Here is a 27,371-nt window from a genome sequence, read left to right on the forward strand (position 1 = left end):
CGCCGCCGACAATTCCTACGGACCTACAAAGCTCCGCAGACTTGATGCTCAATCTAGCTATTGGTCTAGTACTCGTGTCCTCTTTAGGTGTGACATACGTACTACTGAGATCATTACCACCAATTAACTTTTAGCAATTAACTTTTTCAACATTCCACTCCATGTACAGAGCACTGGCACGAACTTCCTACAAATGTCTAATTCTAATATTAACATCATGAAATATCTATACATAGTACATGCTAGTAGTACAACGCCAAAATGTAAATGCCCGCAACGCCAGACAAGATTCCAATGCACCCAGTGCAGTCTCGCGCTTCTATTCAAATCATATATTCGTGGCCTTCACGCTTCATTTTCATTTTTGACAGAAGCCCGGAACCCAGGCGAGGCACCATCACTATCCTCGAGGTCGTGGTCACCAGCACCCTGACCAAAAGGTGATCCCTTAGGCTCGTCTCCTGTTCCGCGGTAGTGGCGGACAGCCGAGCTACCATTCGGCACCCAGAACCGCCGATCAACGCGGGCAATTAAGAACAAGGCAACCACCGATATATCGATTGCAAAGTCGAAGATGTAGAAACAGGCCTTGTGGTCGTACCAGGGTGGATTGGTCACTGGGCGAGGAGGCATCCAGGAAGTTCCAGCGCGGAACGAGGCGCCCAAACACAAAAGGACGGCAGCGGAGAGGACAATGGCGGCTTTTGTTGACCATTTACCCGAGCCAGAGTGTTCAATGTCCTGACCATGGGAAAATAACAGAACAAGAAGTGTGATGGGAATTGGAAGGAAGGAGACAATGGCGAAATAGGTTACGCCGTAGAGCTGGATGTCGCGGTCGATGCGGAGGGTGTTTGCGTTGAGAGTATACTGGCTCTGAACCACACAAGTAATAACCATGATGATAGACAAGACGACCAAGACGTACAACGCCTTGAAAGCGTAGGAGACGGCTCGCGACCAGCCGATACCTGGGAAAGCTGCACGGAGCATTCGCTGGGAGTAGAGGAGGTTCAGGATGAAGAGGAGCAGGATTCCTGCGGCGACGAAGATCTGGGCGGCAATTGCGATTTGAACATCATTTGGTCGACAGGCCCAGGCTATACGCATGATATTTGCGACGACTCGCGACATGCAGAATCCGAATGTTACGCCGGATGGGATGAACTTGTGGCCCCTGGCTAGATTGCGGCGGAAGATGACCATGTGCGAGATGCCAAAGCCGAGGAAGAGAGCGAGGAAGACTGCGCAGACAGGGACGTCGACGTCGACTGTTGGTCGGCCACCGAGTAAGGCGACACGAGGGGGGGTAGGGGCCTCCCATTATTTTGTTTTGAATGGAGAGCGATAGTTTCGAGCGAAGTTATTGAGCAACTTGGACGGGTGATCAGTAGTGCCTTGAGTTTAATTCCTTTGTCGTTAGTCTGTAGGATCTGCAGGTCTCTGGTCAACCCTATATAACTCCCATTAGCAGGTTCAAGTTCATTTTGGCGGGGCCGAATGTTAGTAAAGTCGCCGGAGGACGCGCTCTGGAGATCCCGATCTGAAAGGCCGAGACATCGTTTGGTTGGCCCTGTCAGGTCCTGCCAGGGGGTCCAAGCAGTAGACAAGCGTCGCGATGAGAGGAGTCGACTTGTTGGCGCGAGTTTCAAAGGTCGGCGTCGGGGGCCACAAACCCCGATGGCTCAACCCGGAAGGCCGAAGGCCGAAGGCCCGACATATCAGAGAGAGTACTCCGTAGCCTTAATTAGCTAGCCCCTGAATGATAATGATAATAATGATAACCATATAGGATATAATTAATATGATAGTGGGAGTATTGATAAATCCCAATGCCACATTAATCATTATGATTTTTTCATTTGGGATGGAGATGCAGGAAGTGGGAGTTATGCCTTCCCCAGCCAGCTATACGACATACAAACACTGTTCACAGCTGCCATCCAAACAGTCGCATTGTTCCGAGCATCTTTCATCACCCATTGCCAGCAGTGCGACCGGTCACCGAACCTCTATCCCAATCTTTTGTCGATGATTTTCCGCTTCAACATTGATCCTGCCCCGTTATGCTGGAACGACGGATCCATGAGAAACCACCAAACGATCCTAAATGGTATTGTTTTTTGGATCATAGTCTCAAGTAAAATGTTGACTTTAATCAAGACAGTATGTATAATTATCACCGAGTCCTGATTATTAATCCAGCCTGACCCCAGGGTACTACCTTAGTATCAAGCACTGATTCAAACAGCTCATCTGATGAACGAAAATGGAAGTATTTCGTGCTACCATTGCACCATACCATTTATGACAGACAGCAGGATGTCAGGGCCATAAGGAAGTTGGAGATCGCTGATAATAGAGAGGAATGTCCTCAGTCCACCCCATGCTTCGAACTAAAGCGCCATGAGCAGTGTTTTCGTTTACGATTGCCGTAAGGGAGACCTGTGGTGGCGGAGTGCTAACGAGACGGAGACATTTATTTTCTTGGCTCGTATACGAAGTGCTCTGTTCATTCTGCAATTGTATATTAGAAGGTTGGGAAAGTTGAGAAGTGGCAGATGTCAGTGGCCTGTACAATGGTCAATGGTCAATGGTAGCCAATAGGAGTTTTGACTAGAGCTCGCTCGGTCCTCCGAGCCGCACGACGCTAACCTTTTCCCCCCAACGATCGATCTGCATCTCCCCACGTGCACTGCCAGAAAGTATTAGAATTTAGAACCACCTGGGCATCTGGCTAGGGCAGTGCAGACCAGGGCGTTTTGTTTCAGTCTTCCCAGCGCTTACTGCTCCTTCATCATGTTGATATGGCCGAAATTTAACCCGGGCTGACGGTCTCGGTCATGTGGAAGAGTGCTTCGATTTCCCTGGTTCCTGGCCGATGAACGTCAATCAGTGATCATCACATATATCGCCCATTATATCTGGCAATGCGACACTCGGAGGGGTCAGAAATGACATCCACTTCCCCACCCTTGTATTCTCCGAGCGCATCAAGCTATCGTGCATCCACGGCAAGCTCAGGAAGCCACATGCAATCAATTACTACAGCAAGCAGCGATGTCTCTCGTCGTCCTCACACAAATCCCATCATCGAAGCATCCAAGGCTCGCGCACTCGATGAGCAAGATACAAGTGGCCTCCTTCTTACCGCTCAACGGTTCTGTCGGATCTACAATCCCGAAATCGAGCCAGAGCATGAAACGACCATGCTCTGCGACTGCGCAGTGCACAAATACTGGGAGCGCAAGTTAGATCGACTCGATATCCAGGATACGTGGTCAAGAGCTGTCATGTACCCCGGTGAGAAGCCATACCACGACTGCACTCGCCTACGATTCAAGAACCACAATCCATATTCCTTTAAGATCACATCGCCCTTCAGCCTTGTGAATTTCTTGACGGGAATGGCGAAACCCGACCCAATTTACCATCTAGAATTTATCGAGCAAACTCAAGCTATGGATTCAACCCTGAATGCAGCCGCTGAAGAAGCCACCCAAGCGCTGGAGCCAGCATTCAATATCTGGGACCTCGAGCAGCTGGAGTCCCTAGTATCCAATATGTCCATTCATCGTCGAACATCCCTTGGAACTGATGGCGACATCGATAAATCAACCAAACGTTCAGGGTTCAGAAAGGCATTTTCTATGAAGTCGTCCGATGAGCGCACCGCGATCAAAATGAAAAAGAAGTTCGCCGGGCCATCAGAGCTACGCGATGAGATTCTTGCAGAAGAGCAAGGACGATGGCAAGATGACAATGACAAATATATTGTGACCGCTTACCAAGAGAACATCGGCATCGTCCAAGAGGTCGCTGACTTGCGAAGGAAACGACCTGTGCAATACCTCCACCTTCTACGAGCGGGATATTTCGAACCGATCATAACATCCTGGGAAGGTCAGGTTCCAAGTTTACTCAGCTTCAGCATCGATGCTGCCGCCGGATGGAGAGGGTTCACACCTACATGGAGGGGCTATAAAACCGTTGCCGAGGAACGGCTTTATTGGGTCCTCAGTCATAGACAAGGGCAAAAGGCATATACAAAACCATCTTTGACCACCGAACTCGATCAGGCTCGGGCACGGATGACTACCGCTGTTCAGCCTGGGCAAATATACGAGCGGCCCGACGAAGTGAATTTGGCCCAGAGCGGATCACAACGCTATTCAAGCCAAGTTCCAATGCCCATCAACGCAAGGGGAGCACCTATATCATCGCGGGACGAGACTATGGTTCTCATAGACACCTCTAGCTCGATGGACACTATTCCACTGTGCCCGGAGTACACCCAGTCTCTGATCACATCACACACAAAGGTCAACCAACCGAGGGGCAAAGGTAGTAATTTACACCTCTTGAATATCATCACCCGCAAGCTAATATCTGTCCAGAATTTGCCAAGTCTATAGTACGCGACTTTGTCAACACAATGGTGAATCATGACGGCAGTGCACGAGGTTATCCACTGGTCACATTTTCACAATCAGCGGAATACAATGGCACTGTCCACGGTTGGGATGTAAATGAGATCTGGAGAGAATTGAGGTTCACAGGGCGTCCACGACTCATGGCGGGATGGCAGAAGCTCAAAGAGCTGCATTTCCGGAAACATTATGCAACAGCGACATATCACCCGAATTATGGATGGCGAGCCGGCCCACACACACCTATACTAAGGGCTTTGTTGGTCTTGGGTAGCGAGCCAAGCGACATCGATGAATTTGAACTCGAGCTTCTCAGTCTACCCTGGGCCTATGCAACCATTTTCCTGATTGGCGTGGAAGGATCTCTCGACCATCATCGCCATGCAAACAGGCTCAGCCGAATGAGCGAGGTCAATAACCGGGTGTCATTTGTCGCAGCGCAAGGCAATATCCCAGAACGCTTGGTGACCCATGAACTCCTCAAGCGGCATCTCTGCTCTGATCTTCCCATGTCTCGTTTCCGGGAGCTCGAACGGCCGTTCGCTGTGGAATTACCTTCACCATCGCCAGGTCGACACGGGAGAACGTTCTCCAATTCGACAGACCTGGATGATCTTCCGGTGGAATTGCCCTCGCCTGAAGAGACATCAATCTGGCAGTCTGAACAGCAATATTTGTCCATACGAGGCGTAGCAGAACTCTCAGGAGAGCGAGAGTTTGCCGAACTACCCGCTCCAGGACAATGCGAACCAGAGCAGTATTTAGATCGTACGCTAACAGATCATCTTTTACAGCGAGGGCCCCCACCCCCGTATTTAGAGAGCGTTTAATAAGAAAGAATTCAAATTCTGATGATGATGGTGATGCTTTGAATCGCCAAAAGTAATATTGTAAAGGGTCTCAAGTGACACGATACGCTTATGAAATAGAAAGATTCTTAGCCTTCTTCGCTAGGATCTCCTCAACTTCCTTCGCGTGCTTGGAGAAGTTATCAACCAGGTTGTCCCACATCTTTGGCTCATGCTCGTGTCTTTTATCGCTAGTCCATGCGTAATCTGTGATAGTAAAAGGCCTACTGGATTCGAACATGAACGCAATCGATGCTTCGGAGATCTGCATGACGGGAGGCACATTGTCGCTAGCTGCCTTGAACTCTTCGTATGCAACGCCGTGGGGGACCACTGTTTATGGATCAGAAGGATGTCACGATAAGAGAGGATGTAATATAACATACTGCCACATTCGAAAGAAACACTGCCAGGCTTAAAGGCATCCGATCGACCGCCATACTCGCCATAGATGAGGCCCATCAATTCCGAGGCGACATTGCGGTGATAGTAAGGAGGGCGATACGTGTCTGCATCATTCATTAATCAACGGATCTTGGGCAAAGTATGAAAGCGATTTCTGTTCTTACGGGACGCAACATCCCACCGTGGTGAGAAAATAAGGAAGTCTGCTAGCGGAGCCGTCAAATCGCGCGATTTGGCTGTGAGAACACAGAAAATCGAAGGATCAATATGATCCACGGAAATAGAGCCAACATTGACAAACTTGGTTAGATCATATTTATAGGGGACCTGAAAGGAAAATTGTCAGTAGTGAAAAAAGACACAATGTACAAGAGTCCGTGGACATACATAGTTTCCATGCCACGCAACAACATCGAAGGGGTTGTGATTCTGAGTACTCTTGAAAAACTTCCCACCCAGCTTGTAAATGATCTCCCACGGCTCCTGGGAAATTTCATAATGGGCAGTCGGACTCAAAAAGTCCCTTGCATTAGCCAACCCGTTCGCGCCCAGGGGGCCCAGTTCAGGAAGTTCGAAGCTGGTTCCCCAGACCTCGAGAATATAGCCACGAGATGGACCATCTGGCACCTCTACGCGGAATCGGAGACCGCGCTGAATGACAACGATCTCTCCCGGCTGCACGTAAAGAGGTCCAAACTCAGTCTGGATATCCAGAGCACCCTGTTGAGGAACAATCAAGAACTCTCCATCTGAGTTGACGAATGCTTTCTTCTTCATGCCTGTGTTGGCTACGTAGACGTGTGTAGCTATACCCTCGCGGAGAGTGGGCTCTCCTGAGCCGGCAATTGTCTTGAGACCCGAGACAAAGTCGACTTCGCCCGTAGCAGGGATATCAAACGGATGCCACGCGAGTTGTGTGGGAGAAATGTGAATTCGGGGATTTAAGGGCAGGAAGTTGGACTCGGTATCTTTGTTATCGGGCATTTCAGTCTATACAAATCGTCAGCGATCTAGCATTCAGCATACTCTGTTGGCCTTCCAACTAGTCAAAGTCATACAAATCCTTGATGAGCTACAGCGGGGCGTGCACGATAGAGCCACGCCTTCTTGTTTGCATGCCTCGGCGCGACGAACGCAGTGGCAGTCAACTGCTCGGCGTAAAGTCCAAACCTAACATTTCGAGGGCTATTCTGACCGTGGGGAATGGTACCAGGAACTGCTTCAGACTCGAAGCTATTCAAAGAAAACTACATCAGCATGTTGAATCGCTACATGTAGAAAGAGCAAAAACATACGTGTTGCCAAAGCCAGATTGATACTGCATGAGATGTTAGTTCAGATGTGCCATATATTCCAGTTTGCGAGACGATGATCAAGTACTTTGTAAGGGTCATTGCGTCGTGTGTTGAAGGAAGGAATCGTCCCATTCTTCTGAGTCTCCGCCCAGTGGAAGATCTTCTGATATTCCTCTGGGGATGACAGCGAACTTGTGGAGGCCATGGTAAATGAGCGCTCAAGCAGTGTACTGAATGTTTAACAACTTGTTAAACCAGGACCGCGGGGTCACACTTGTCTATATACCAAGAAAGATCAGGTGCCCGAGGCTGAGGTCTGTGGGGTCAGACACCACAACTTAACAAGGAAATGGGAGCACCCAAAGTTACATCCAATTGCGTATTCCTCCGGACATTCTGGGCAAATTACATCTGCCCAGAATGTGGGGGGAATAGTCATGGCGGAGCTCCATCAGCTGAGCTGGAAGAGGGATGAGGCCGCGAATGGCCTCACCAGCCCAGTCGCGGCTGCTCCCAATGGACAATATCGGCATGTCAGTAGAAGCTCGCTTTGCCGACCTCCCCGGGCAGTGGATCACTGTAGTGGAGCTGGTGATTTTGGACTTTATTGACCGCGGGCACTGGATTCGCGGGCGAACGCGACCCCACATGAGTCAGGTCTGAGTAACGGTGGCGCGTGGGGAAGACCGACGACAAGGAGATCTCCTGAACCAATTCACCATCCTTCTTCAATGCCCGAATTTTGTCCTTGACAACAACAGTGGGTCATATCGCTCGCTCCCGTATGACCCGGGAAGTGCAGTACGGGAATCGTCCAACTCCTCAACTGCCGAAGAAGCTGGAAAATGGGTGTGGACGGCCTTGATCGACAGGTACAACCGAAACAAACGTTCAATTGAGCCCGAATTGCAACAATCAACCGGCTGAAATCATACACACATCCTAGTCAGATGACAGTGCCGATGGTCAACCGCGAAGAAGATGGAGAACGGGAGGTCTTCGAAATTCAATAGCCGAGGTTCAATGCATTTGATTACCTATCATGCTGTCTAATTGAGTAAATTGATGCGCCCAGCCGTGAGTGCAAACAGAATGGGCATGTACACACCGGCCCCAGCCTCCTGAAGCGCTTTACAATGCTCAACCCGGCGTCGGGCAGCGAACTGAGCCTCATTGATCTCCTTGCACTCACCGACTGGTCCAAATGCGAACCGGCTATTCGCAGACCAAGGTGCCTGCCCAGAAACAAAGCTGATCCAACGCTGTCGCATCGCCTGGCCGACTTCAGTTGCGGCCGTGTTAAAAGACAGATCCACGCCATCGAACAAGAAAAGTAGATCCACTGCATGATGGGCGCGACTGGAAGGCTGATATGGGTTTGCTTGATCAACCACGTACTTATACACACGCTTATTAGCAGCCTCCAATTTTTTCGAGATGACCTCCACGGGGAGTGTGTAGCGTGCATCATTGACAATATCCAGAGCGCCTAATTTTGCGGCGGTTGGACGGTCGCTAACCACATGGTACATCTTGCGAAACTTTGCACCCCATTCCTTGTCGCTCTCAAATGCTGCAGCGATGGTTTCTCCATCTAGCTCCTCAACACCATTGCGCCAGATGACCGACTGTCGAGAGAGGTTAGAATCTCAGATGCAAGCCATAAGGAAGAGATGACAGCATACCTCATATTCAGTATCTCCAATCATAAGCTCTTCCACCTGTTCCGGCTTCGTTTCCCAATCTGACAATTCGGGTTCTTCTTGGATCCACATAGTGTTCACATTGCATTCCTTGAGAGCTTGAATGAGGACTGGGACGGAGGATGTTCTGAGTGAAGACTGGCCTAGTGCTTTCACTTTTGTCTCCAGTGTTTGAATAAGGCCATTACCACGCTCTACCGGCAGTGGCGAGGAGAGATACAGGGTACCTGATGCTAGCACAGCCCGTTTCACAGGCGGGCCCGTGATTAGGTGTGCATGAGTATAGATAGCCCCGGCACTTTCACCGGACAAGGTGATGTTGTTCTTGATGGGAATGAGTGAGTTGTAGCGCAGGCGGAAGTGGAAACAGTACTCACTGGATCACCTCCGAACGATGCGATGTTCTTTCGCACCCAGTCAATTCCAAGTCGCTGATCCTTAAGCGCAAGATTCTTCTCGTTGCCGTCGCCAAAGCTGAATATATTCAAGCGATAGTTGATAGAGACAAATATCATTGGCTTTCCAGCTTTGACAGAATCCGCCACGAGTTTGATGGGGTCTTTTCGCAAGGCGTCAGTCCTACAAGACGAGGAAAAGAGAGTGTTTTGGACTTACCGCAGATTTTGGAAGCAGCCGAACAGAATGTGACTATCTGAGAGCCTCCTATATTATTATTAGAGATGAGTAGACCAATGAGTCCTTTTTTAAATACCGTGAATCCAGACAAGAACTGGAAGTGGCTCGGCAGTCGATGATGCCGGTGGACTGGTGATTTCAAGATTCAAACATTCAAATTCATCCTCCGCCTCTGGGCCAATCGCAAAGTCCTCGGGGATTCGAAGTAGATGGCGAACATCTACATCGACCTGGGGACATCTCGGACTTCATATCGAATCAGTATCTGGAGGAAATGTTTCTATCAGAACAGCAGAACCCACCCGTATTTAGTAGCATCAACAATTGCACCTTCGAAACCGTCTACCGGCTCTGCTTTCTCAAACCTCGCAGGCACACTTGCGTATTTGACTCCGAGAAATTGATGAATCGGTGTGCCCTGTTCCTCTCGTAAAATGCCTTTGAAAGTAGCATTCAACGCGGCGTGTTGGACATCTGGGTTTGCCATATTAAGTGCTGAGTATACGGAAATGGGTTGCGATACTCCAGGTGGGGTGAGATGTATGGTCGTCGATAACCTTGAACAGAGAGTGGGAGAGCAAGGCAGACAAGTACCAGGTCAAAACACGGCTAATTTGGTCGCCCTCAACTCCCGAGCATCCCCCACTCTGTAGCTCCATCGTAGTTCCAGCCCAGGATTTTCCAGACGGATCGGCGTGGGGCTCTTGCGGGGAACCCACCTTGTGGGGTGGACTTGAGAATGGACCAGCGGATGGGAAACGCGGATATGAAAACATCATGTGTTAAATTGCTCTTTGACAATGGGAATTTGAGAAAATGAATACGTTTGTTGCAGAGCACTTAGTAGGCTTCTGGCCAACTAATACTCCAGACACGAAGCATCATGGATGCAGCAATGCTCCCCTTCTGTTGTCATGGAAATTGTGAAAATAACATTAGACATTGTCTCTAATATGCAATGGATTATTTATATACTTGAGTCGAGAATGGATTATTAGAAATACAAAATCTTGGAGATGTGCATGTTTGTGCCAACAGACCTTGGAACAGCCGCTTATTCAAGATCTGACCGACCTTCAGTATTCGCAGACACGGGCTTGTTCAGGATCCAACCACCGATGAAGAGCAGGCAAGGCAAGGCAGTCACCCCTGATATCAATCCCATAGCCCACCCCATCGTTCCCCAGCCAGCATTCTGACGGATGAAACCAGCGAAGAACGGGCCGATGAGAGCGCCCGCTGCAAAGCCCATGTTGGACAAACCGAAGGCCAGAGCCATTGCACCACCACGTCCGAAGATATTGGGAGACTCATCTTCTTTCTCCTTGACGGCGTGGAATACTTCTGCGACTAGGGGAGTCATCACGACCGCAAGGCAAGCACCAAGCAAAGTGAGCAGAGCACAGAGTAAAACCTTGTCATGCATCGTGTTTTCCGTGACAAGCCGTAATAGAACAGATATAGGGACTGCGGCAAGAAAGCCACTAGTGACGATATAACGGGATGATTTGGGATATCGATCGATGAAGTACCCGGTGATCGGGTCCAGGACGTGTGGTACCATGAGTGGGATGAAGGCCAGCCCTTGTCCTGTCGGTTGCCATCCAAATGTCTCTTTTACAAAAAGAGGTAGGACGCTATCAAATGAGGTCATGATGAGGGACATGACAAAGTAACCCCAGAACGCCACGACAAGACGATAAGATTTAAGCAGCGTCGTGACCTGCTTTAAAGGACTTGGGGATACTATTTCGACTTCTTTCTGAGGCTGTGGCTTCGAGTTGACGGAGACGGCGGGGGGAATTTATTGAATCGGGAGCTGGCGAAGAATTTTCTTTGTCGGTCTCTGTCGAGTTTGCCGCGGGTGTTTTCTCTGGTTCAAGCCACTTGAGAGCATGTCGCTTCTCAATCAATGTTAGGCGGAGAATGATATCGATGGCAATCAATCCAAAAGCCAGGCCGAAGACAGAATAGTAGCCGCCATCTTGATAGAGAACACCACCCAAAAGAGGGCCTGCTAATGTTCCTATGCTAAGGGACATGGATACATATCCAATGGCCTGACCGAGCCCTTCTTTACCAACGGTGTCAACCATCAATGCCACACCGACGGTCCAGACCACAGCGGCCGCCGCGCCTTGGAAAAGTCGACCAGCGATCCAAAGGCCGATATTGGTTCCAACACATAGCAGAGCAGTTGCAGCACCCAGTGCAATAAGGCCTAGAAGCAGTGGCCATCGTCTGGATTCGGCTCGGTCGGCTATGTATCCGACAATCGCTGCAGATAATTAGGAATTGTTTCCCATCGATGGACACGTGAGACATACGAGAACAGGCCAAAAGAGATGCAGAGTATAATGCTAGCAGAATGGATGTCCATGATTGAACTTCGAGGGTGTTAGTCTACTTGCGTTGGGAGATGGTATGAGCAGAAACAACTTACTACTACCTGACGGTAGTCCAACTCTATCCTCTAAGGCAGTCGGAGTGACGGGGACGATCTTTTTGATAGTTACACATCAACAATCTGGTCGAGGAGAAGAAGAAGAAAAAGCAAAGATTAGCGGGGGTTGCATACTAGACCGTACATAAAAATATCCTATTGGCCAGTTAGTCAACTTGTCGGGCGATCCTAGACATATTGCGGGGTCTAGCGCAGGGAAATACTGACTGTAGCCGTCGCAAAAGAAACTGCGAACAGAATAAACCACCGGGACGATCTAATTTCCACGAATTTCGGCCTTGTCGGCTCACGGTCGCCACGAAAGGGCGAGAGATTCCAGGCTCCCATGATATGTTCTGCTCTGATCGGATGTTGATCTGTAATCAGCGATGTAGGAGGAGTGCCATCAGGCGAGGAAGACGCCTGGGGATACTGCAGGGCAAGACGATTCAAATAGTATCAACGCAAAAGGCTTTCATGCTTAAGTATTCGGGGCGAATAATCTTCAACGCTGATTTTTTGATGTAGTCAAGGAGAAGAAAGAAAAAGGAATTCGAATTTCCGAGTTGCCCCATCACAAATTGACCGGCTGCGGCGATCGGCGCCCGCGGGTTCCGGCGCGGAATAATCGAAGAATGCAAATAATACAGTATAGTACAGACTGTACAGTAGTATGGATCATGCCCTATTAATTTCGGAGCCTTCGCTCACCCGTCTTGCTCGTATTTATTTCAATCCAGATCTATCGTGCAGGATACGGTTGACGTGCAGGACGTTATTTTGCTGGTTACGTGGAATTGAGATCTTGATGGGGATGTAGTTAGAATGTAAAAAAGGGTACGCAAATAAGGAGAAGTATTCATCGTATAGGTTTTAGGGTCATCCTGGAACAATGCAGCATCTGATACCCCGCTCAATCACAGTTGAGCCTTTGGTTTCTTGCTTTTCAACAGCTCTTTCAGCTGTCTCCGCAGAATCTTACCACTAGGACTCTTCGGGATCTGATCCAGCACATGTATCCCACCACGTAGCCGCTTATGGTTGGCGATCTTCGGATTTAGCCAAGAGTGAATCCCATCCAGGACAGCACTGACCTTCCGGTCACGAGCTTGACGACTCAGCACCACAAATCCAACCGGCAGCTCGGTGGCCATCTCATCCACCCACATACCGACCACCCCGGCATCTTCAATGTCCGGATGATCGATCAATTTCCCCTCCAACTCACTAGGGATAACCTGCAGACCCTTGTATTTAATCATTTCCTTGATGCGATCCTGGATGGCGACATATCCCTCCTTATCGATGACTCCAATATCGCCAGTACGGAACCACTTGGTCCCATCAGGGTCGATATGGAAGGCCGCCTTGGTGGCCTCCTCGTCGTTGTAGTAACCCTGCGTCACATTAGGTCCCCGACACCAGATCTCGGCGGGCTCCGTCGATCCATCCGACTTGGTGACTGCATCTGTCATTGTATCAGGATCCATGAAGCGAAACTCCATGTTAAGTGTGATGCAACCGACTCCCGACTCCCTCTTATCCATGCGATCATTGGGGATAGCAGTTGCTATTGGAGAGGTCTCAGTCAGCCCCCAGGCTTGAGTGCAGAATACTTGGGTGTTGCAGAGCTCCTTGAACTTGGCTTCCAAGGCAGAGGATAATTCATTTGTAAGAGGTGCAGCGGCTGACATGATGCGTTTGACGCTGCTCAGGTCGTACTTCGCAACGCGGGGATCTTTCACGATCATCAAAGCGATTGGTGGTACCAATGCAAGCTCGTCGGGGCGATACTTCTGGACGCAACCGAGATATGTATCCAAGTCGAAACGTGGCATAACGACTACCGTCGTGCCCCAGATAAGGCATTGGCACATATACAGATTCAGCCCGTAGATGTGACTGAACGGGAGAAATGCGATGGCGGCGTTGCGTTTGAGTTGCTGAGAAGGCTGACCTGTATTAATTATGTGGGCGCGCCATTGCTGCAGGTTGGATGTGAGATTCTGATGCGTAGTGATCACGCCTTTAGATGGACCTGAAGTACCCGAGGAAAAGCAGATAAAAATTGTTTTCGTTGAGGCCTCCTTGGGCGAGATCTCCTTCAGAGGCGCAGGGGTAAAGGTGCGAGCAAGGTATTCGCAAGTTGCTTGACCATCGATGGGCGAGGGGCCATCCAAGAGGATTATCTTCTCCACTAAAGTTCCCTTGGCTGCCTTTCTCGCTGTTTCCAAAAGTGTTGAGTGCACGATGATCAGACGGGCACCACTCGTCTTCAGTTGTGCGTTCAATTCCAAGGCCGTTAAAGCTGCACTAGTAGGCGCGAGAATAGCGCCCGAGCCAACAATCGAGTAGCATGCAATCGGATACTCAATCGTATTTGGACTGAAAAGTGCCACGATCTCGTTGGGCTTCAACTCGAAATTTTGCTGAAGACCGTTGGCCAGCGACCGTGTACGCTGCATCACATCTCCAAATGTATATTGCCTTCCTGACAGAGAGTCGACAAATATGGGCTTACTTAAAGGGGTATTGAAAGGGTTGGAGAACAAGTATGTGATCAGATCAACAGACTCAATTTTGATATCTGGGTATGGCGACCGGTAGACCTTGGACGAAATAGACGACATATTGAGGTACAAATACCGGAGCAATATTTAATTGTGTGAAACAAGTCGAAGTATCCAAAGGGGGAAATGAATGGCTTTAAATGAATACCAGATAAATACAAAATGGAATCGTGATGTTATTTCTCGGATAGCACTGCAGTGTCGGTCTGACCCTTTGCCGGTGCTGAATGCCGACTGGGCAATAGCCGCCTTGACCAACGACGTGAACCTATGAGAACCTCATATACATGGGGAAGCTCTCGATTCCCCACACTTTGAAGCTAAAATATATTGGACTAGAGTGCTATTTAATCGTTGGCGGGCCTTTTTCTAAAGATCCTCGGTCTGGTCACCCACTGTCCTCGGCTGGATTATTCATCTTCTCGGCTCTAGCCTAGGTATAATTTTGATCTATGCCCTTCGAGAAGGATGTTCACAGACCTCAGTTCTACAACTCTGATATGAAATGCTTTAAAGCATTTGGGTGCCGAGTAGTACAGGTGTACCAAAATAGCTGCATTTGACAATTCTACTATCCGCTCGCGACGCGTTATTCGGGAGTGTTAAAGGAACGAAACTGGAGTAAGATTTAATCCTTAGGGATACAATTCAAACAATAGTGTAATTTGTTCATCACGGAGTTTGCCAGATATAATTCAGACCTTTGCTTGACTCAACAGCCACGCGATTAACAGCTAGCAACACTGGGGACGTTCTCGCAGCTGCCATATGTCTTGCCGCCTGTGACCTTGACGCTGGACCAGGTCCAGTCAGAACAAGCACCAGAGCCACACACGATAGCAACGTTGTAGCCGCTGGAGCTCACAGCACCAGTTCCGACAATATTTTTGACTGTGAGATCAGTGATAGGGATGCCGCTGGTCGGATCGCCCTTGAGGTCACCGCCATCGTAGTTTTGCTCGATAAGAATACCGTAGCTGAGGGTTTATTAGCCACCGGCATATTCAGAGCTGAAGCTATTCATGGATGCTAAAACATACCCGGAGATGGTTTCTAGAGTGATTCCGGAATAAGTAACGCCTGTGATTGTACCGGTGTCTCCCGCGGATGCCTTGATGCGAATTCCTGCACAATATCCATGTATTAGTTTAAGATATTTTCAGATCTTGCGTGATGAATTTCAAGTTACCGTTGGTAGAGGCCTTGACCTCTGAGTTTGTGAAGGTCACTGTGTCGACTGTGTTGTCGGAGCGTCCACCAACGCTACCAATGGATAGTCCATGACCACCAGAACAGACACCACCGCTGAAGGTAATGTCCTAGGTAGAGGAGAAAGTCAGCGCTATAGATCCATGCACGATAAATTGTACCGGCGTACCGTTCCAGAGTTGACTGCAACACAGTCATCTTGGTTGTAGACATTGGCGCCTGTAATAACCACATTGCTACTGCTTCCAATATCAAAACCGTCCGTGTTATGGCCACCAGCAGAATCGCCAGCAGAATTGTTGATAGTCATGTCCGTAATGGTCAATCCATCACAGCCATTAACGCTGACAGCCTGCACGGGGGTGTTCTGAATGTAAAGATCCGTGATCGTGGATGAAATCAAGTCATGAGCGTAGAAAAACTTGGGCTTGGTCTTTCCGCCATTAGATCCCTCTCCATCCCACCAGAGGGCACCCTGGCCATCTAGGTATGCGCCAGTGTCACCCTTGACGGTGATTCCAGTACCGGAGATCTGTAGCAAGGGGCCTGACCATTCCTTATAGCCCCATGTAGTCTTCCCCTGGAAGATGACCTGAGCATGAATTGTTAGTATACCGAAATGTAGCTGGATTGCGATTCTCGCGTACCGTGGTATCATCTTCAAGATCGCTGAGGTCCAGAGTGGTACCGGAGGGCACCGCAACGCTGGAAAGAATGATTGTGGAGCAAGACTTCTGCGATTTACTGGCTGACGCTGCACCGGATGATCCCGAGAAAGTGCAGGAGGTAGCTCGCTTTGCCAGATTTGGCGCCGCGGTGATAGCAGGCGCGGGAGGAGGCGAAGCTAAGGCGCAAGCTGCCAAGCTGGCCAGAATGGTAGATCCGAAAAGCTTTTGGATTTGCATTGTGATTCCGAGTTATCTGGCTGATCCGACTACTCGTAGGGTTCGTGTCTAGTTCTCATTCATTGCTGATCAAGAGGACTTGGCCTTTTATCTGCGATGAAGATCTAGAATAAAACCACCGCCTGATTTGTGGTACTTTGAAGTATGCTCCATGATCATAGGGGATTATCCTCCAATGGGGCTGAGATGGTGTTCATTTTTGGACATTGATTGGTGGTACAACACCATGCCGCTGCTAGTTAATGCCGCGGGGAAATTATGCAGGGCCGTGGTGGAGAAGGTTTCCTGCATGCAGAAGCCCTCTTCAGAAGCAAGCCAAGCTTATCCAATGAAATAAGCTAAAGCCAAGACAATTTCAAGCGACTTGCGGAGAACCCCATAATTTCCTGCAGATGTTTTGAATAAGTGACTTCATCAGCTGTCGTAACCCGGGGGAGCGAACGACCATCCTTAACAGCCTAGGCTAGCATGACGCGGGTCTGTAGCTGTCTATTGGCTGATCAGTTCAGACTTCTACTCAACAAAATATAATTTGTATGAAGATGATATTGATAATCAAAGTAGCTTTGTATTTAATACCTTGGATCTTTTCAGGAGAGGCAAGAAAGACCCCAATCACCCGGATTTGAATACAGCTACCACATTTGCCAGTCGATCCAAAGAAACCTTCGAGGCACAGTCAAATAAGACACTTCGGCGTCGGCTTTCTTCACCAAATGCTTTCGACGTCACCCTTGTAATTTCTCCTTGGTGGCTTGGCCCGTAGACTCGTGCCGAAAACCCGACGCTAAGGTCACCAGGGGTAATTGCCGGCCATGCGGGGACTCCGTGACAAAACTTGAAAAAGTCTTCTGCAAAAGAAGTACAGACCCTGGTTTGTTCTGGACTCAGGTACTCGCGGAAGTTCTGAAAGAGATACGCAACGTCGAGGATATGATTGGCACGATTCTTCCACGGCCCATCCCATGGGTTGCCTTCATTGAAATGATACACGTATGCATTCCCCTTCCAGCCAAGGGCAAAGGTTAGCGCTGGCGCATGGAAAATAATGTCCGTGATAAAGTTGAGAACGGAATATATCGCCTCGTCATCAGGGGTTTCTTCGGTAATATAATATTCGTCCAAAATGCGTCGTGCTTCATCGGGATAAGATTCCAACACCTTCCTCGCCGCAGATATGAAGTTCCTTGCCGAGTTGACCTTCATTTGAGGCGCAAGGAACTCAAATATACTGGCCTGTTTCAAAGTGTCTCATTAGTAAATTCCGTCGAAGAATCATCGAAGAACACGTACATCCGCTTCCGCATCTCCTATAAGAAGGTCTGAGCACCAGGCTTTCCCTGGGATAAGGGTGGACTCAGAATTCCCGATCTCAGCATATGTCGCACCAGGAATAACAATATCACTGTCCACGGCCGGGGTTGGTGAGATGGAAGGAGGCAATCTGCTTATAAGCTCGCTGGCAGGCATCTCCAGGATCGCCTTGACACGCTCGGCGGGGCTTGAATTAGACAGTCCCAAGGCGACCATTGCATCATTGTAGTTCTTCTCATGTTCCTCGTATGTAATTGCCTTGCTGAGTAGAGATGTTCCGCTCATTGAAATCGCACGTTTGAAGAGGGGGTCCTTGGAATGAAGATGGTAGGTGACCGAAGCTGGAAAAAATTAGTCTAAAATGACTTTTCCTGAAAAAAGTTGCCAGATTTTGTATTACCTCCTCCAGCACTCATGCCTGCTGCTGTTATATTGTCCGGATTCCCACCAAAGTCACGAATATGCCTGTGTACCCATTGCAGGGCAACGCGTTGATCTCGCAGCCCGTTGTTTGCCTTGAATCCGGCATTACGCAGCTCTTCTGATGTCAGGAATCCTGGGGCGCCGAGGCGATAACTTGAGACGGTCAACACATCGCTATAAGAGGTATCATTTGAGGAAACTCTTACTTGATAGCAACCATCACAACCGGGACATCTCTTTCGACGGATAGGTTTACCAAGCGCCCCAGATCGAACTGTGGCCAGGAGTTGGCACCGATGAAGAGCCCACCTCCATGAATGAAGAAAAGGACGGGAAGATTCGACGATGGAGTAGCATTTGAAGGGGCCGCAATATTGAGGTTGAGACAATCAACATCGGATTGGGAGAGATCTTTTGAAGGGAGGCTCTGCTGAACGTGCCTGAGCTCGAGCTGACACCCAATCGGAGGCGATAAAGCAGTCGGTCTATGATCCCTGTTAGCGAATATCTTGTTGTTCGTGAGAGGTACGCATACCCATCTCTAGTCGCATCCAAAATATCACCGTGTCGTTGTTCGATCAATTCCGCATCCGCGAGCCGATTCTTAAGGGTGGCGTATTGAATACCCAAAAATTGAGATACAATGCCATCGCTTTTGCCGCGGATGTCCCCGAGTGCCTCTGTTTTCAAGATTGTAGTCATGACGAATGTAGAATTCTGTGTTTATGGTACTCCAGTAGCGGAATTGACGGGGATATGCGTAAGCGGTAATTCAGCATCAAGCTCTCCGGGGAGATGGGGAACGAGGGGGATCGCCATTTTGTAAACTCTGGAGTCTGGGCGTCGGAACTGCCTAACGAGTGGGGAGAGTGGAGAGACGAGGAAAGTTGTGGGAGTGGAGGCTGTCAGGACTGATCCGCGGGGGGATTTCCGTCCCGCGGTTGTCATTAACGTGTTTCATGGGTTATCCGGCCACCCGAGCTGGGCCACCCTGGAACCCCATATTAAAAGTGATAAATTACAATTCGATACCTCAACTACCATAGTCATTCAAAGCTAAATATTGAAGTTCTATAAACTTCATCATACCCTTATCACAAAAATGTAGAAGAAAAATAGTCCGGATATATATACGTCGCGAAATATCTCTATTTTGATAATAAACACAAATTACCGTGTATTTTATGGTAATCTGATAAATAAATCAATAATATTAATTCAAATTAAAACATCTTACTCTATATCTTACAATAGAAACATCTGATAAAATATAGTCCAAAAAAAGGTATGGTTGTTGAGATATTGAATTGTAATTTATCGCTTTTAATATGGTGTTCTCGGGTGGCCGGATAACCCATGAAACACGTTAATGCGTGACCGCACTCACATATTGTGGATCCACTATTTGAAGGTCTGGTCGCCAGGTATGTGTGCCGTTGTGTGGCCCTTCTTCAATCTCTTACAATATCAGAACATTGGCTTGTAGGCATTGGGATACTTTCGAGACATTTATACGATAATCAAGTGGATTGAGCCTATGATCACAACAAGAAAGAGTCAATTAGCCAGGTTGCCCTTTGAGCCTAATATCAATCAGCTCCCAATCCACTGGATCTTGCCCGAGATATCGGAACCGATTCCGCCAATCATATTTCTTATACTAGTTATCCCATCCAATAGTCTGGGCCAGCACATGCTTCCTCTTACATAACTGTTGGTCAAAGAATAGGATCACCAATGCAGGAAACCCACGCCTCCTCTAGGCCATAGTATAGCTCGGCATAGTACGTTAGCCCGAGGGCGTATAGTGAAGGGTCTTTTACATTGGGTGGTAAACAAAGAGATATTCGGGAGTAGTTCAACCGACGTATAGCTTCATGACCTTGTCTATCACTGTTAGTCAGTGGAAGCGCAGAATGAAACAAGACATACCCGATAGCTTTGCGGAGTTTAGTAAGAGTATCTCCAGCAACCATGTCCTAAAGGTGACTCGTTATCACACCACAACTTCATCGGGTGCTGGCAATGCGGTGATGCATAGAGTGGTGCAAGACAAGACAAGGCAAGACAAGGCAAGACAAGGCAAGACGAGGCCAAATAAAATTTCAATAGTAGTGAGGATTTCACCCAAGAGTGGTTTTCGCACCGCTAATTTGTTTCTCCGGTTTATTCCGTGGCGTTGTACAGACGGACTCGAATTCTGGTCGACAAACGACGTGCAGTTGCAACATGGCAACCTGTTTTTGAGCAGGGCATCCGTATTGTGATCGGGGGGTTCTAGAACCTTCTAGGGTCACAAACAGACGAAGCCACCGGCAAGCCATATCCATCAACTACTTCCCGCCATCTACGAAATGAGACTGAACCTCGACCCACGACAGTGCAAGGGTATACTGCACTTGTCAAGTGGGCAAGGCAGCGAACCGTGGTGAAATTTCAGTAAAATACGCGACAATTTTATCCATCCCAAAGCGCTGTCAATACAACGATCCAAAGTCCGGAGGTGGAAATGTCCAAAACCCTAGCAATCTTCCGATTAGACGTGTTACGTCATCGCGCCCGTTCGGTGGAGCAAGCTTTTTGGCACATTAAAGAAAAAGGTGCACTGCAATAATTATTTTCACAACTTACTTCCCTCGTACGCCGAAGTACTCGAAATTCAGACCTCCCAATAGCCTCATTTGGCTGACTTGGTAGCAAAATCAGATCTTTACTTGAACGACAATGACATACAGAGGACATTCTGGAATGCGTTATCGCGAAAGCCACGCCGTCGGATCTGTTCTTGACCTTTTTTCTTTTAAGATTCCAACTCGTTTACGAACATGAGCTCGCAAAACTCCGACGGATGCGGCCCGGAAAATTCGCAAAACTCGCAAACGAGCTTGGACAATTCGAATCAGACGCTTTCCAATAGCCACCGGAACGGATTTGGGAGCCAAAATGATGGCCGTGTGTCTAGCACAGGTCTCAGCGGCTCCGACCGCATTTATCCAATTCGATCACTTGTTTCCATGAACCCAATCAATCCGACCCCATCGTTAACGCTTGAGGATATGGAGGAATCGTCGAGCCACTCAGTGGACCCGCCAATGTCTACGATAGATGCACTGCCTGAGGCTATGAACCCTTATTCGAACCCTCAAATCCCGCTAGCCTCGCATAAGAGTATCTCTGTCAACGATGAAATTTCTTCCAACACGCCCGCTACAGAGGATCTCGAACATACTGGAGATGCATTTGGCTCTCTAGAGACTGCAGCCCAAGAGAATCAAACATACGTGACCTCCCGGTTTGAATACGCATTCTCAGAGCATGGGCACACTGTGATGCTCGGGGATAGCAACATGACTCTCAAGAGATGCGAGGATGAGCCAATCCGGACACCCGGTGCAATCCAAAGCTTCGGGGTGATGATTGCTCTGAGAGAGGAGTCTCCTAATGAGCTTGTTGTCCGTGCCGTGAGCGAAAACTCGGAACGAATCATGGGCATTTCGCCGCAACAGCTATTTGACATGGAAAGTTTCACTGATGTCTTGAAAGAAGATCAGCTGGCCTCCTTCTTGGAACATCTTGACTACGTTCGAGACGATTCATACGACTTAGTTATCGATGGCCCTGAGGTTTTTCTTCTGGCAATTCAAGGACCATCCGGCGTTCTCACTCGGTTTTGGTGCGCGATCCATGTTAGTCAAGAAAACAAAGATATCATCATTTGTGAGTTTGAACTGGAGGAAGACCAGCTTAACCCGTTAAATGTTGAGGATCAAAAACTCCCGGAAACTCCCACGAGTGCTTTGCAAACCAATCCGCCCCCAACAAAAGAACAGTTCGTCAACAGCACGATCAGTGCAAGTCAGTCGGTGCGCTCTATACGTGATGCACGGCGGAGGAAAGGTGAAGCTGGTGCAATGCAAGTTTTTGGTACACTATCTCAGATTCAGGCCCAGCTTGCACAAGTGACGGACCAAGAAACTTTACTAAAAGTCAGTGCGGGACTAGTCAGGGAACTAGTTGGATTCCACCGAGTCATGGTTTACCAATTTGATCATCAAGCAAATGGCCGGGTGGTAGCTGAATTGATGGACCCTAATGTTACCGTGGACTTATATCAAGGCCTTCATTTCCCTGCTTCAGACATCCCGGCTCAGGCTCGAGAGCTCTACAAATCCAACAAGGTCCGATTATTATATAATCGAGACCATGTTACTGCCCGATTGGTCTGCCGGTCCTTGGAGGATCTAGAAACGCCCCTTGATATGAGCCATGCCTATCTTCGAGCGATGTCACCAATTCACACCAAATACCTCGCGAACATGGAAGTGCGTTCATCGATGTCGATTAGCATCAATGCTTATGACAACCTTTGGGGCCTGATATCTTGTCATTCATACGGCGATGATGGCATGCGTGTCTCTTTTCCGATTCGTAAACTGTGCCGTCTGGTCGGTGACACTGTGGCTCGAAACATTGAACGCATCACCCATGCCTCCGATCTCCAGGCGCGTGTGATGGTGAATTCTGTTCCAAAAGAAGCAGATCCATCGAAGTATATCGTCGGGTCCTCGGATGACTTGTTACGGCTTTTCCAAGCCGATTATGGTGTTCTTTCTATAGGAAACGAAGCCAAACTTTTCGGCAGCGAGTCAAATTCACAAGAAGTCCTTGCTCTTTTACAATATATTCGTCTACGAAAGGTCACATCAGTCCTTGCATCACATGACATTGGAAAAGATTTCCCGGACTTTGTTTTCCGCCCGGGTTTCAAACGAATATCGGGCTTATTATGTATTCCGATGGCTCCTGACGGGGCTCAGTTTATCGTTTTCTTCCGCGTTGGTCAACTCACAACGATCAAATGGGCAGGTAACCCGTATAAGCCTACAGATGGTGGCATCGGACCCTTAACACCACGCCAAAGCTTCAAAGAATGGCGCGAGATAACCCTGAGCGAGTCAAAACACTGGTCTGAATTTGATATTTCGACAGCCGGTGTCCTTGGGTCCGTATACGGGAAATTCATCCAAGTATGGCGGCAGAAAGAAGTTCTGAAGCAGAACTCTCAGCTTACGCGTCTATTGCTAGCCAATTCAGCTCATGAGGTTCGTACCCCATTAAACGCAGTCATCAACTATCTGGAGATTGCCATGGAAGGCACTTTAGACGAGGAAACACGCGAGAGCTTGGCCCGTTCCTACTCAGCTTCCAAATCTCTTGTCTACATTGTCAACGACCTTCTTGACCTTGCTACTGAAAGCGGACAACAGCTTGTCATGAATGAGGTGTTCGAGTTAGAACCCACGCTGCATGATGCTTTTGACATGCTGGCTGCGGAAGCCAAGCGGAAGGGCATTTCCTACAAGTTCAAAATGCGCCCCGGACTTCCAGACGCAGTGTTAGGAGACCAGCGTCGGTTGCGCCAAATATTTGTTAATCTCATCTCGAATGCCATCGAACATACAGCGAGGGGTGGTGTGAATGTTGAGGCGTCGCTTTCTACTGTTCAAGACGATCACACGTCGCTTGAAATGTCGGTCATCGACACAGGTGCAGGAATGTCAAAACCTAAACTCGAGCAGCTCTTTCGGGAGCTTGAAGAGGTTTATGCAGACGAGCATTGGGTTGGAGGTGGACTAGGTAACATAAAGAATTCAGATGGTGGGAGACAACGTGTCCTGGGTATCGGTCTGGCATTGACCGCTCGTATTGTGCACACAATGCATGGGCAGCTCATTGTGAAGTCTGAAGAGGGCAAGGGCAGTCGGCTCAAGATTATTCTCCCATTCCAAATTCCTGGCGAACCATCCTCGTTGTCCTCGCAGAACCCGACAAAAACCGATTATCTCGATATGCCAAAGTCACCGTCCCTTCTGGACGGGAATTTCATTTCGGTGGTTGATAATGACAAAACTCAAAACGAAACCACACTACAGGACTCCTACATCGATCTCACTAGTGCAGATCTTGGTCATGAAAACGGTCAATTTAATCAACAAGAACCTTCGCTACCTCAAAACACCTTACCTGGTAGCGAGGGTGATATAGATCAAAAGCAGGACATACCCTTACGCCTGCCCTTACGATCTGAATACGACGAATCCAAGCAATTACATATATCTCAACCAAGTCCCCAGCTACCACCAATCAAGGAACACTCTCAGGAGAGTCCCACAACTTCCCAAGCACATGCATCAGCTTCGTTTTCCAGCAATTCGAGTCTAAATGTTCTCGTTGCAGAGGACAATCCGGTCAATAGCAAGATTTTGCACAAGCGATTGAGTAAAACTGGCCACACAGTCCAACTGACCAACAATGGAGAAGCTTGCGTGAATGCATTCTCGTCGGGGAGCCAATCCCCCGATGTGATTCTGATGGACATTCAGGTATGTCCAAGCGAATTATTTAAATAACTTTCCCCTTGGTTTTGGCTAACCGAGTCTCACAGATGCCCATTGTCAACGGAATGGCAGCTACAAAAATGATTCGTGAGGCTGAAGCCAGCAACTCACAGTCCTCAATCACAGAAATATCCAATCAATCCAATAGGGTCCCGATTTTTGCAGTATCTGCGTCTCTTGTTGAGAAGGACGAGAAGGCTTACATTGACACCGGGTTTGATGGCTGGGTCATGAAACCGATTGACTTTGCGAGACTGAACATAATCCTGGCCGGTATAACTGACCCAAAGGCTCGCGAAAACGTTGCTGAGGCCAGAGAATGGGAAAAGGGTGGGTGGTTTGACTTAGAGTAGCTCTAGGCACAGGTTTGCTACAGTTTGATTTGTTTGCAGCGAACATTTTGGAAGATGAGATATAGCAGTCACATGTTGACCTAATTGCCCACAACAATAGGACAGAAGCGAAAGATACAGAACAAGATATTGCCTTGGCCGATCAGTTTTACTACAGACTCTTCCTACAGCCAAGCTCAAGGAGCTACTGATCGTTGAGTCTTGGTAATTTTTTGCAAGATTTGAGTTATTTGGCATTGGGTATTAGGTTCAAGGGCCTTACCCAATTGGGGTTTGTCGAAGTCTACCCTCAACTATGAAAGCCACGCTTCATTCACGGGGTCACGTTATTCCGAAATAGGATCAACATAGGCAGTTTGCATCTTTATTTGAGATAGACTGCAAACCAATCGTCCTCGGTGTAGAAATGATCATTCGTTGTGAGGGCAACATTTTCATCAAGCCTATGACACAGACCATTCCACTTAATAGAGTACGCAACTCTGCATTTTGAGTCTTTTTTACACGCTTCAACGCAATGTATTGTGTGCTGGTTGTTATTTGTGCTTGTCGTCGATATTATTGGTCGACTGGACCAGTAGCGCATTGGTATAACTTCAAACGTCTTTTAGTAAGGTTCAGGCCATAAAGTAAAGCAGACTTGCTCCCATAATGCAAACCTCTCCCCAGGGGAACACCTGTGTTTTGATGAGCTTGAGTGGGTCAATCTCAGGACAGGAATTACTTACTCCAAGAAAGACCTATTGTGGCTTATGATCAGCCGAACCTGGTGATAGGGTCTCACAGCATGCCTGAACCACCAGCTTAGATGTGGAGCATTCCAAATCAAAACCTAGAGCAGATCCACGACCATGGTGGTTATAGGGTAGCCACCGTGGGGAAGTATGATTGCTCTCATTCTGTGATATATCTGTGATAGCACTTTCTGCAAGGGTCCTGGGCCAAATATAGTGGACGTAGCATTCCTGCAGCGATAGGCAGCGAGACACAACCGGCTCTAGCTTATTCCCCTGCTATTTTGTCGCAGGATACGTGCAGTATCGCCCTGCTAGACTTTTGCAGACCGCCCGCATTCGTCTCCCAGGGTAACTATTTGCATGGAATATCCCAAGGTTTACATCTACACTCACTTCAGTGGTATCGATGAAGAAATCTCTTCGTTTACAACAAAGAAAGGCTGGTAAGAGGATCGTGATTATGCAATACGGAATTTGACCATATGAGTTCACGGTTGTGAGGCGCTAGAAATGTAATCTTTGGATATCCCCGAGTAGTCCCTTCAAATCCACTTCATTCGATGCAATTTCATATCATATCATACTTCTCTCAGGATTGGAAATTCATGCTATAACCCCCGGTATTGGGATCCTGTACAAAGTTGAAGTTATCCGTCGACAAACCAAACGGCTTGAGAAGACCGTTTCCAAGCTAAAGGTATATTATGATTAGCCAAAGTCTTCAAGTAAACAGCAACAAGGGCGGTCGCCCACACTCACATCTTTCATCTTCGACATCATCTCGCCCATCTCCTTCTCCTTCGCATGGTTGAGTCGTTCGGGTAGCTCACGAAGTGCCCGCTGGACAATCCGTTTCTCGTCCTGGGGGAGCGCGTCCATACCAGCAAGGACTTGGTAATCTTCCATTGCGCCCTGTAGGTTGGCCCAGCCAGCTAATTGGGATTTTGCTTTTGCTCGTCGCATCAGAGCCTTGGCCCGAATTCGGCTGACGTTGGTCCGCTGCTCGTCCTGTTCCTTCAAATGCTTCAGTTGTCTTTCCACCGCCTCTTCGTCATCGCCCGATATCTCGACGACTTCGTCGTTCGGTTGCGATTGCGTGTTGATGGCGGGCGCGGTAGATTCGCTTGATGCTTCCGCGGCTTTTTCTTGCGAGGATGGGGGAATAATCTTGTCCAGGCGTTCAATTGATGCGGTTGCCGAGTCCACTGCCGCCTTCCAATCTTCCAGCTTTAGATAACAGGCGGCAATGTTGCTCCGGAGCACAGCAACATCGTAGTCGAGGTAGTTGGGGCACGAGGACAGGGCACGGTCGTAGCAGGAGATGGCCTGGTCGTAGCATTTCGAGCCGAAAAGTTGATTCGCTTCGATTTTAATTTCGTGAGCTTCTTTCAGCAACCTCTGCAGCATGTTTGAATCGAGATTAGCTCTGAAATGGGGGTTTTGAAGATGCTGTCTCGGTCTCTCAGGCCAACTCACCTCTTCTTCTTTGGCAGGGAAGCGCGCATCATGGAAGACATCTTCCTCATCGCTTTCTTCTCCGTCTGCAGCGACCTTCTCCGTCGGATGCGTTCGCGTAGGCACGGAATCACTGGTGCTCGTCATTTTGGGCGGAATGCGAAGCGCAGCAAGGTTGGGGGCGGTCGGGGCTATCACATCACGGAAAGCCGATAAGGACCGGCCACCCCGCGTCTTATCAACAACA

The 27,371-nt window shown here is 48.6% G+C and overlaps 10 protein-coding genes across 10 annotated transcripts; 2 read left to right on the top strand and 8 right to left on the bottom strand.

Moving 5' to 3' along the window:
* Positions 1–345: 345 nt before the first annotated feature.
* Positions 346–1,486, bottom strand: N7481_005084 (uncharacterized protein; the record flags this gene model as incomplete). The annotated part of the gene is made up of 2 exons (XM_057264303.1): positions 346–1,317; positions 1,463–1,486. The coding sequence occupies 2 exons, from the start codon at positions 1,484–1,486 to the stop codon at positions 346–348; spliced, it is 996 nt and encodes a 331-aa protein (XP_057122023.1).
* Positions 1,487–3,032: 1,546 nt separating this feature from the next.
* On the top strand, positions 3,033–5,260 carry N7481_005085 (uncharacterized protein; the record flags this gene model as incomplete). The annotated part of the gene is made up of 2 exons (XM_057264304.1): positions 3,033–4,344; positions 4,398–5,260. The coding sequence occupies 2 exons, from the start codon at positions 3,033–3,035 to the stop codon at positions 5,258–5,260; spliced, it is 2,175 nt and encodes a 724-aa protein (XP_057122024.1).
* An 88-nt stretch (positions 5,261–5,348) lies between these two features.
* On the bottom strand, positions 5,349–7,183 carry N7481_005086 (putative homogentisate 1,2-dioxygenase; the record flags this gene model as incomplete). The annotated part of the gene is made up of 7 exons (XM_057264305.1): positions 5,349–5,611; positions 5,665–5,787; positions 5,848–6,010; positions 6,071–6,673; positions 6,742–6,916; positions 6,979–7,001; positions 7,064–7,183. 7 exons carry the CDS (start codon positions 7,181–7,183, stop codon positions 5,349–5,351), a joined length of 1,470 nt encoding a protein of 489 aa, XP_057122025.1.
* Positions 7,184–8,027: 844 nt separating this feature from the next.
* N7481_005087 (uncharacterized protein) lies at positions 8,028–9,804 on the bottom strand (the record flags this gene model as incomplete). The annotated part of the gene is made up of 6 exons (XM_057264306.1): positions 8,028–8,606; positions 8,664–9,005; positions 9,059–9,240; positions 9,297–9,344; positions 9,394–9,563; positions 9,620–9,804. The coding sequence occupies 6 exons, from the start codon at positions 9,802–9,804 to the stop codon at positions 8,028–8,030; spliced, it is 1,506 nt and encodes a 501-aa protein (XP_057122026.1).
* Positions 9,805–10,371: 567 nt separating this feature from the next.
* On the bottom strand, positions 10,372–12,108 carry N7481_005088 (MFS transporter; the record flags this gene model as incomplete). The annotated part of the gene is given in 5 exon segments (XM_057264307.1): positions 10,372–11,063; positions 11,074–11,595; positions 11,645–11,704; positions 11,761–11,818; positions 11,989–12,108. The coding sequence occupies 5 exon segments, from the start codon at positions 12,106–12,108 to the stop codon at positions 10,372–10,374; spliced, it is 1,452 nt and encodes a 483-aa protein (XP_057122027.1).
* Positions 12,109–12,677: 569 nt separating this feature from the next.
* N7481_005089 (acyl--CoA ligase) lies at positions 12,678–14,390 on the bottom strand (the record flags this gene model as incomplete). The annotated part of the gene is made up of 1 exon (XM_057264308.1): positions 12,678–14,390. One exon carries the CDS (start codon positions 14,388–14,390, stop codon positions 12,678–12,680), a length of 1,713 nt encoding a protein of 570 aa, XP_057122028.1.
* A 667-nt stretch (positions 14,391–15,057) lies between these two features.
* On the bottom strand, positions 15,058–16,444 carry N7481_005090 (glycoside hydrolase family 28 protein; the record flags this gene model as incomplete). The annotated part of the gene is made up of 5 exons (XM_057264309.1): positions 15,058–15,307; positions 15,371–15,455; positions 15,520–15,649; positions 15,709–16,131; positions 16,187–16,444. The coding sequence occupies 5 exons, from the start codon at positions 16,442–16,444 to the stop codon at positions 15,058–15,060; spliced, it is 1,146 nt and encodes a 381-aa protein (XP_057122029.1).
* Positions 16,445–17,059: 615 nt separating this feature from the next.
* Positions 17,060–18,883, bottom strand: N7481_005091 (uncharacterized protein; the record flags this gene model as incomplete). Its single annotated transcript, XM_057264310.1, has 5 exons — positions 17,060–17,680; positions 17,738–18,099; positions 18,159–18,334; positions 18,388–18,666; positions 18,717–18,883. 5 exons carry the CDS (start codon positions 18,881–18,883, stop codon positions 17,060–17,062), a joined length of 1,605 nt encoding a protein of 534 aa, XP_057122030.1.
* A 2,123-nt stretch (positions 18,884–21,006) lies between these two features.
* N7481_005092 (CheY-like superfamily) lies at positions 21,007–24,932 on the top strand (the record flags this gene model as incomplete). The annotated part of the gene is made up of 2 exons (XM_057264311.1): positions 21,007–24,564; positions 24,627–24,932. The coding sequence occupies 2 exons, from the start codon at positions 21,007–21,009 to the stop codon at positions 24,930–24,932; spliced, it is 3,864 nt and encodes a 1,287-aa protein (XP_057122031.1).
* A 1,326-nt stretch (positions 24,933–26,258) lies between these two features.
* On the bottom strand, positions 26,259–27,271 carry N7481_005093 (uncharacterized protein; the record flags this gene model as incomplete). Its single annotated transcript, XM_057264312.1, has 3 exons — positions 26,259–26,360; positions 26,429–27,067; positions 27,146–27,271. The coding sequence occupies 3 exons, from the start codon at positions 27,269–27,271 to the stop codon at positions 26,259–26,261; spliced, it is 867 nt and encodes a 288-aa protein (XP_057122032.1).
* Between the last annotated feature and the right edge of the window lie 100 nt (positions 27,272–27,371).

The sequence above is a fragment of the Penicillium waksmanii genome, assembly GCF_028829765.1.
Source record: "Penicillium waksmanii strain IBT 27052 chromosome Unknown utg000005l:1.0-5232799.0:1.0-5237142.0, whole genome shotgun sequence".
Taxonomy (NCBI): Eukaryota; Fungi; Ascomycota; class Eurotiomycetes; order Eurotiales; family Aspergillaceae; genus Penicillium; species Penicillium waksmanii.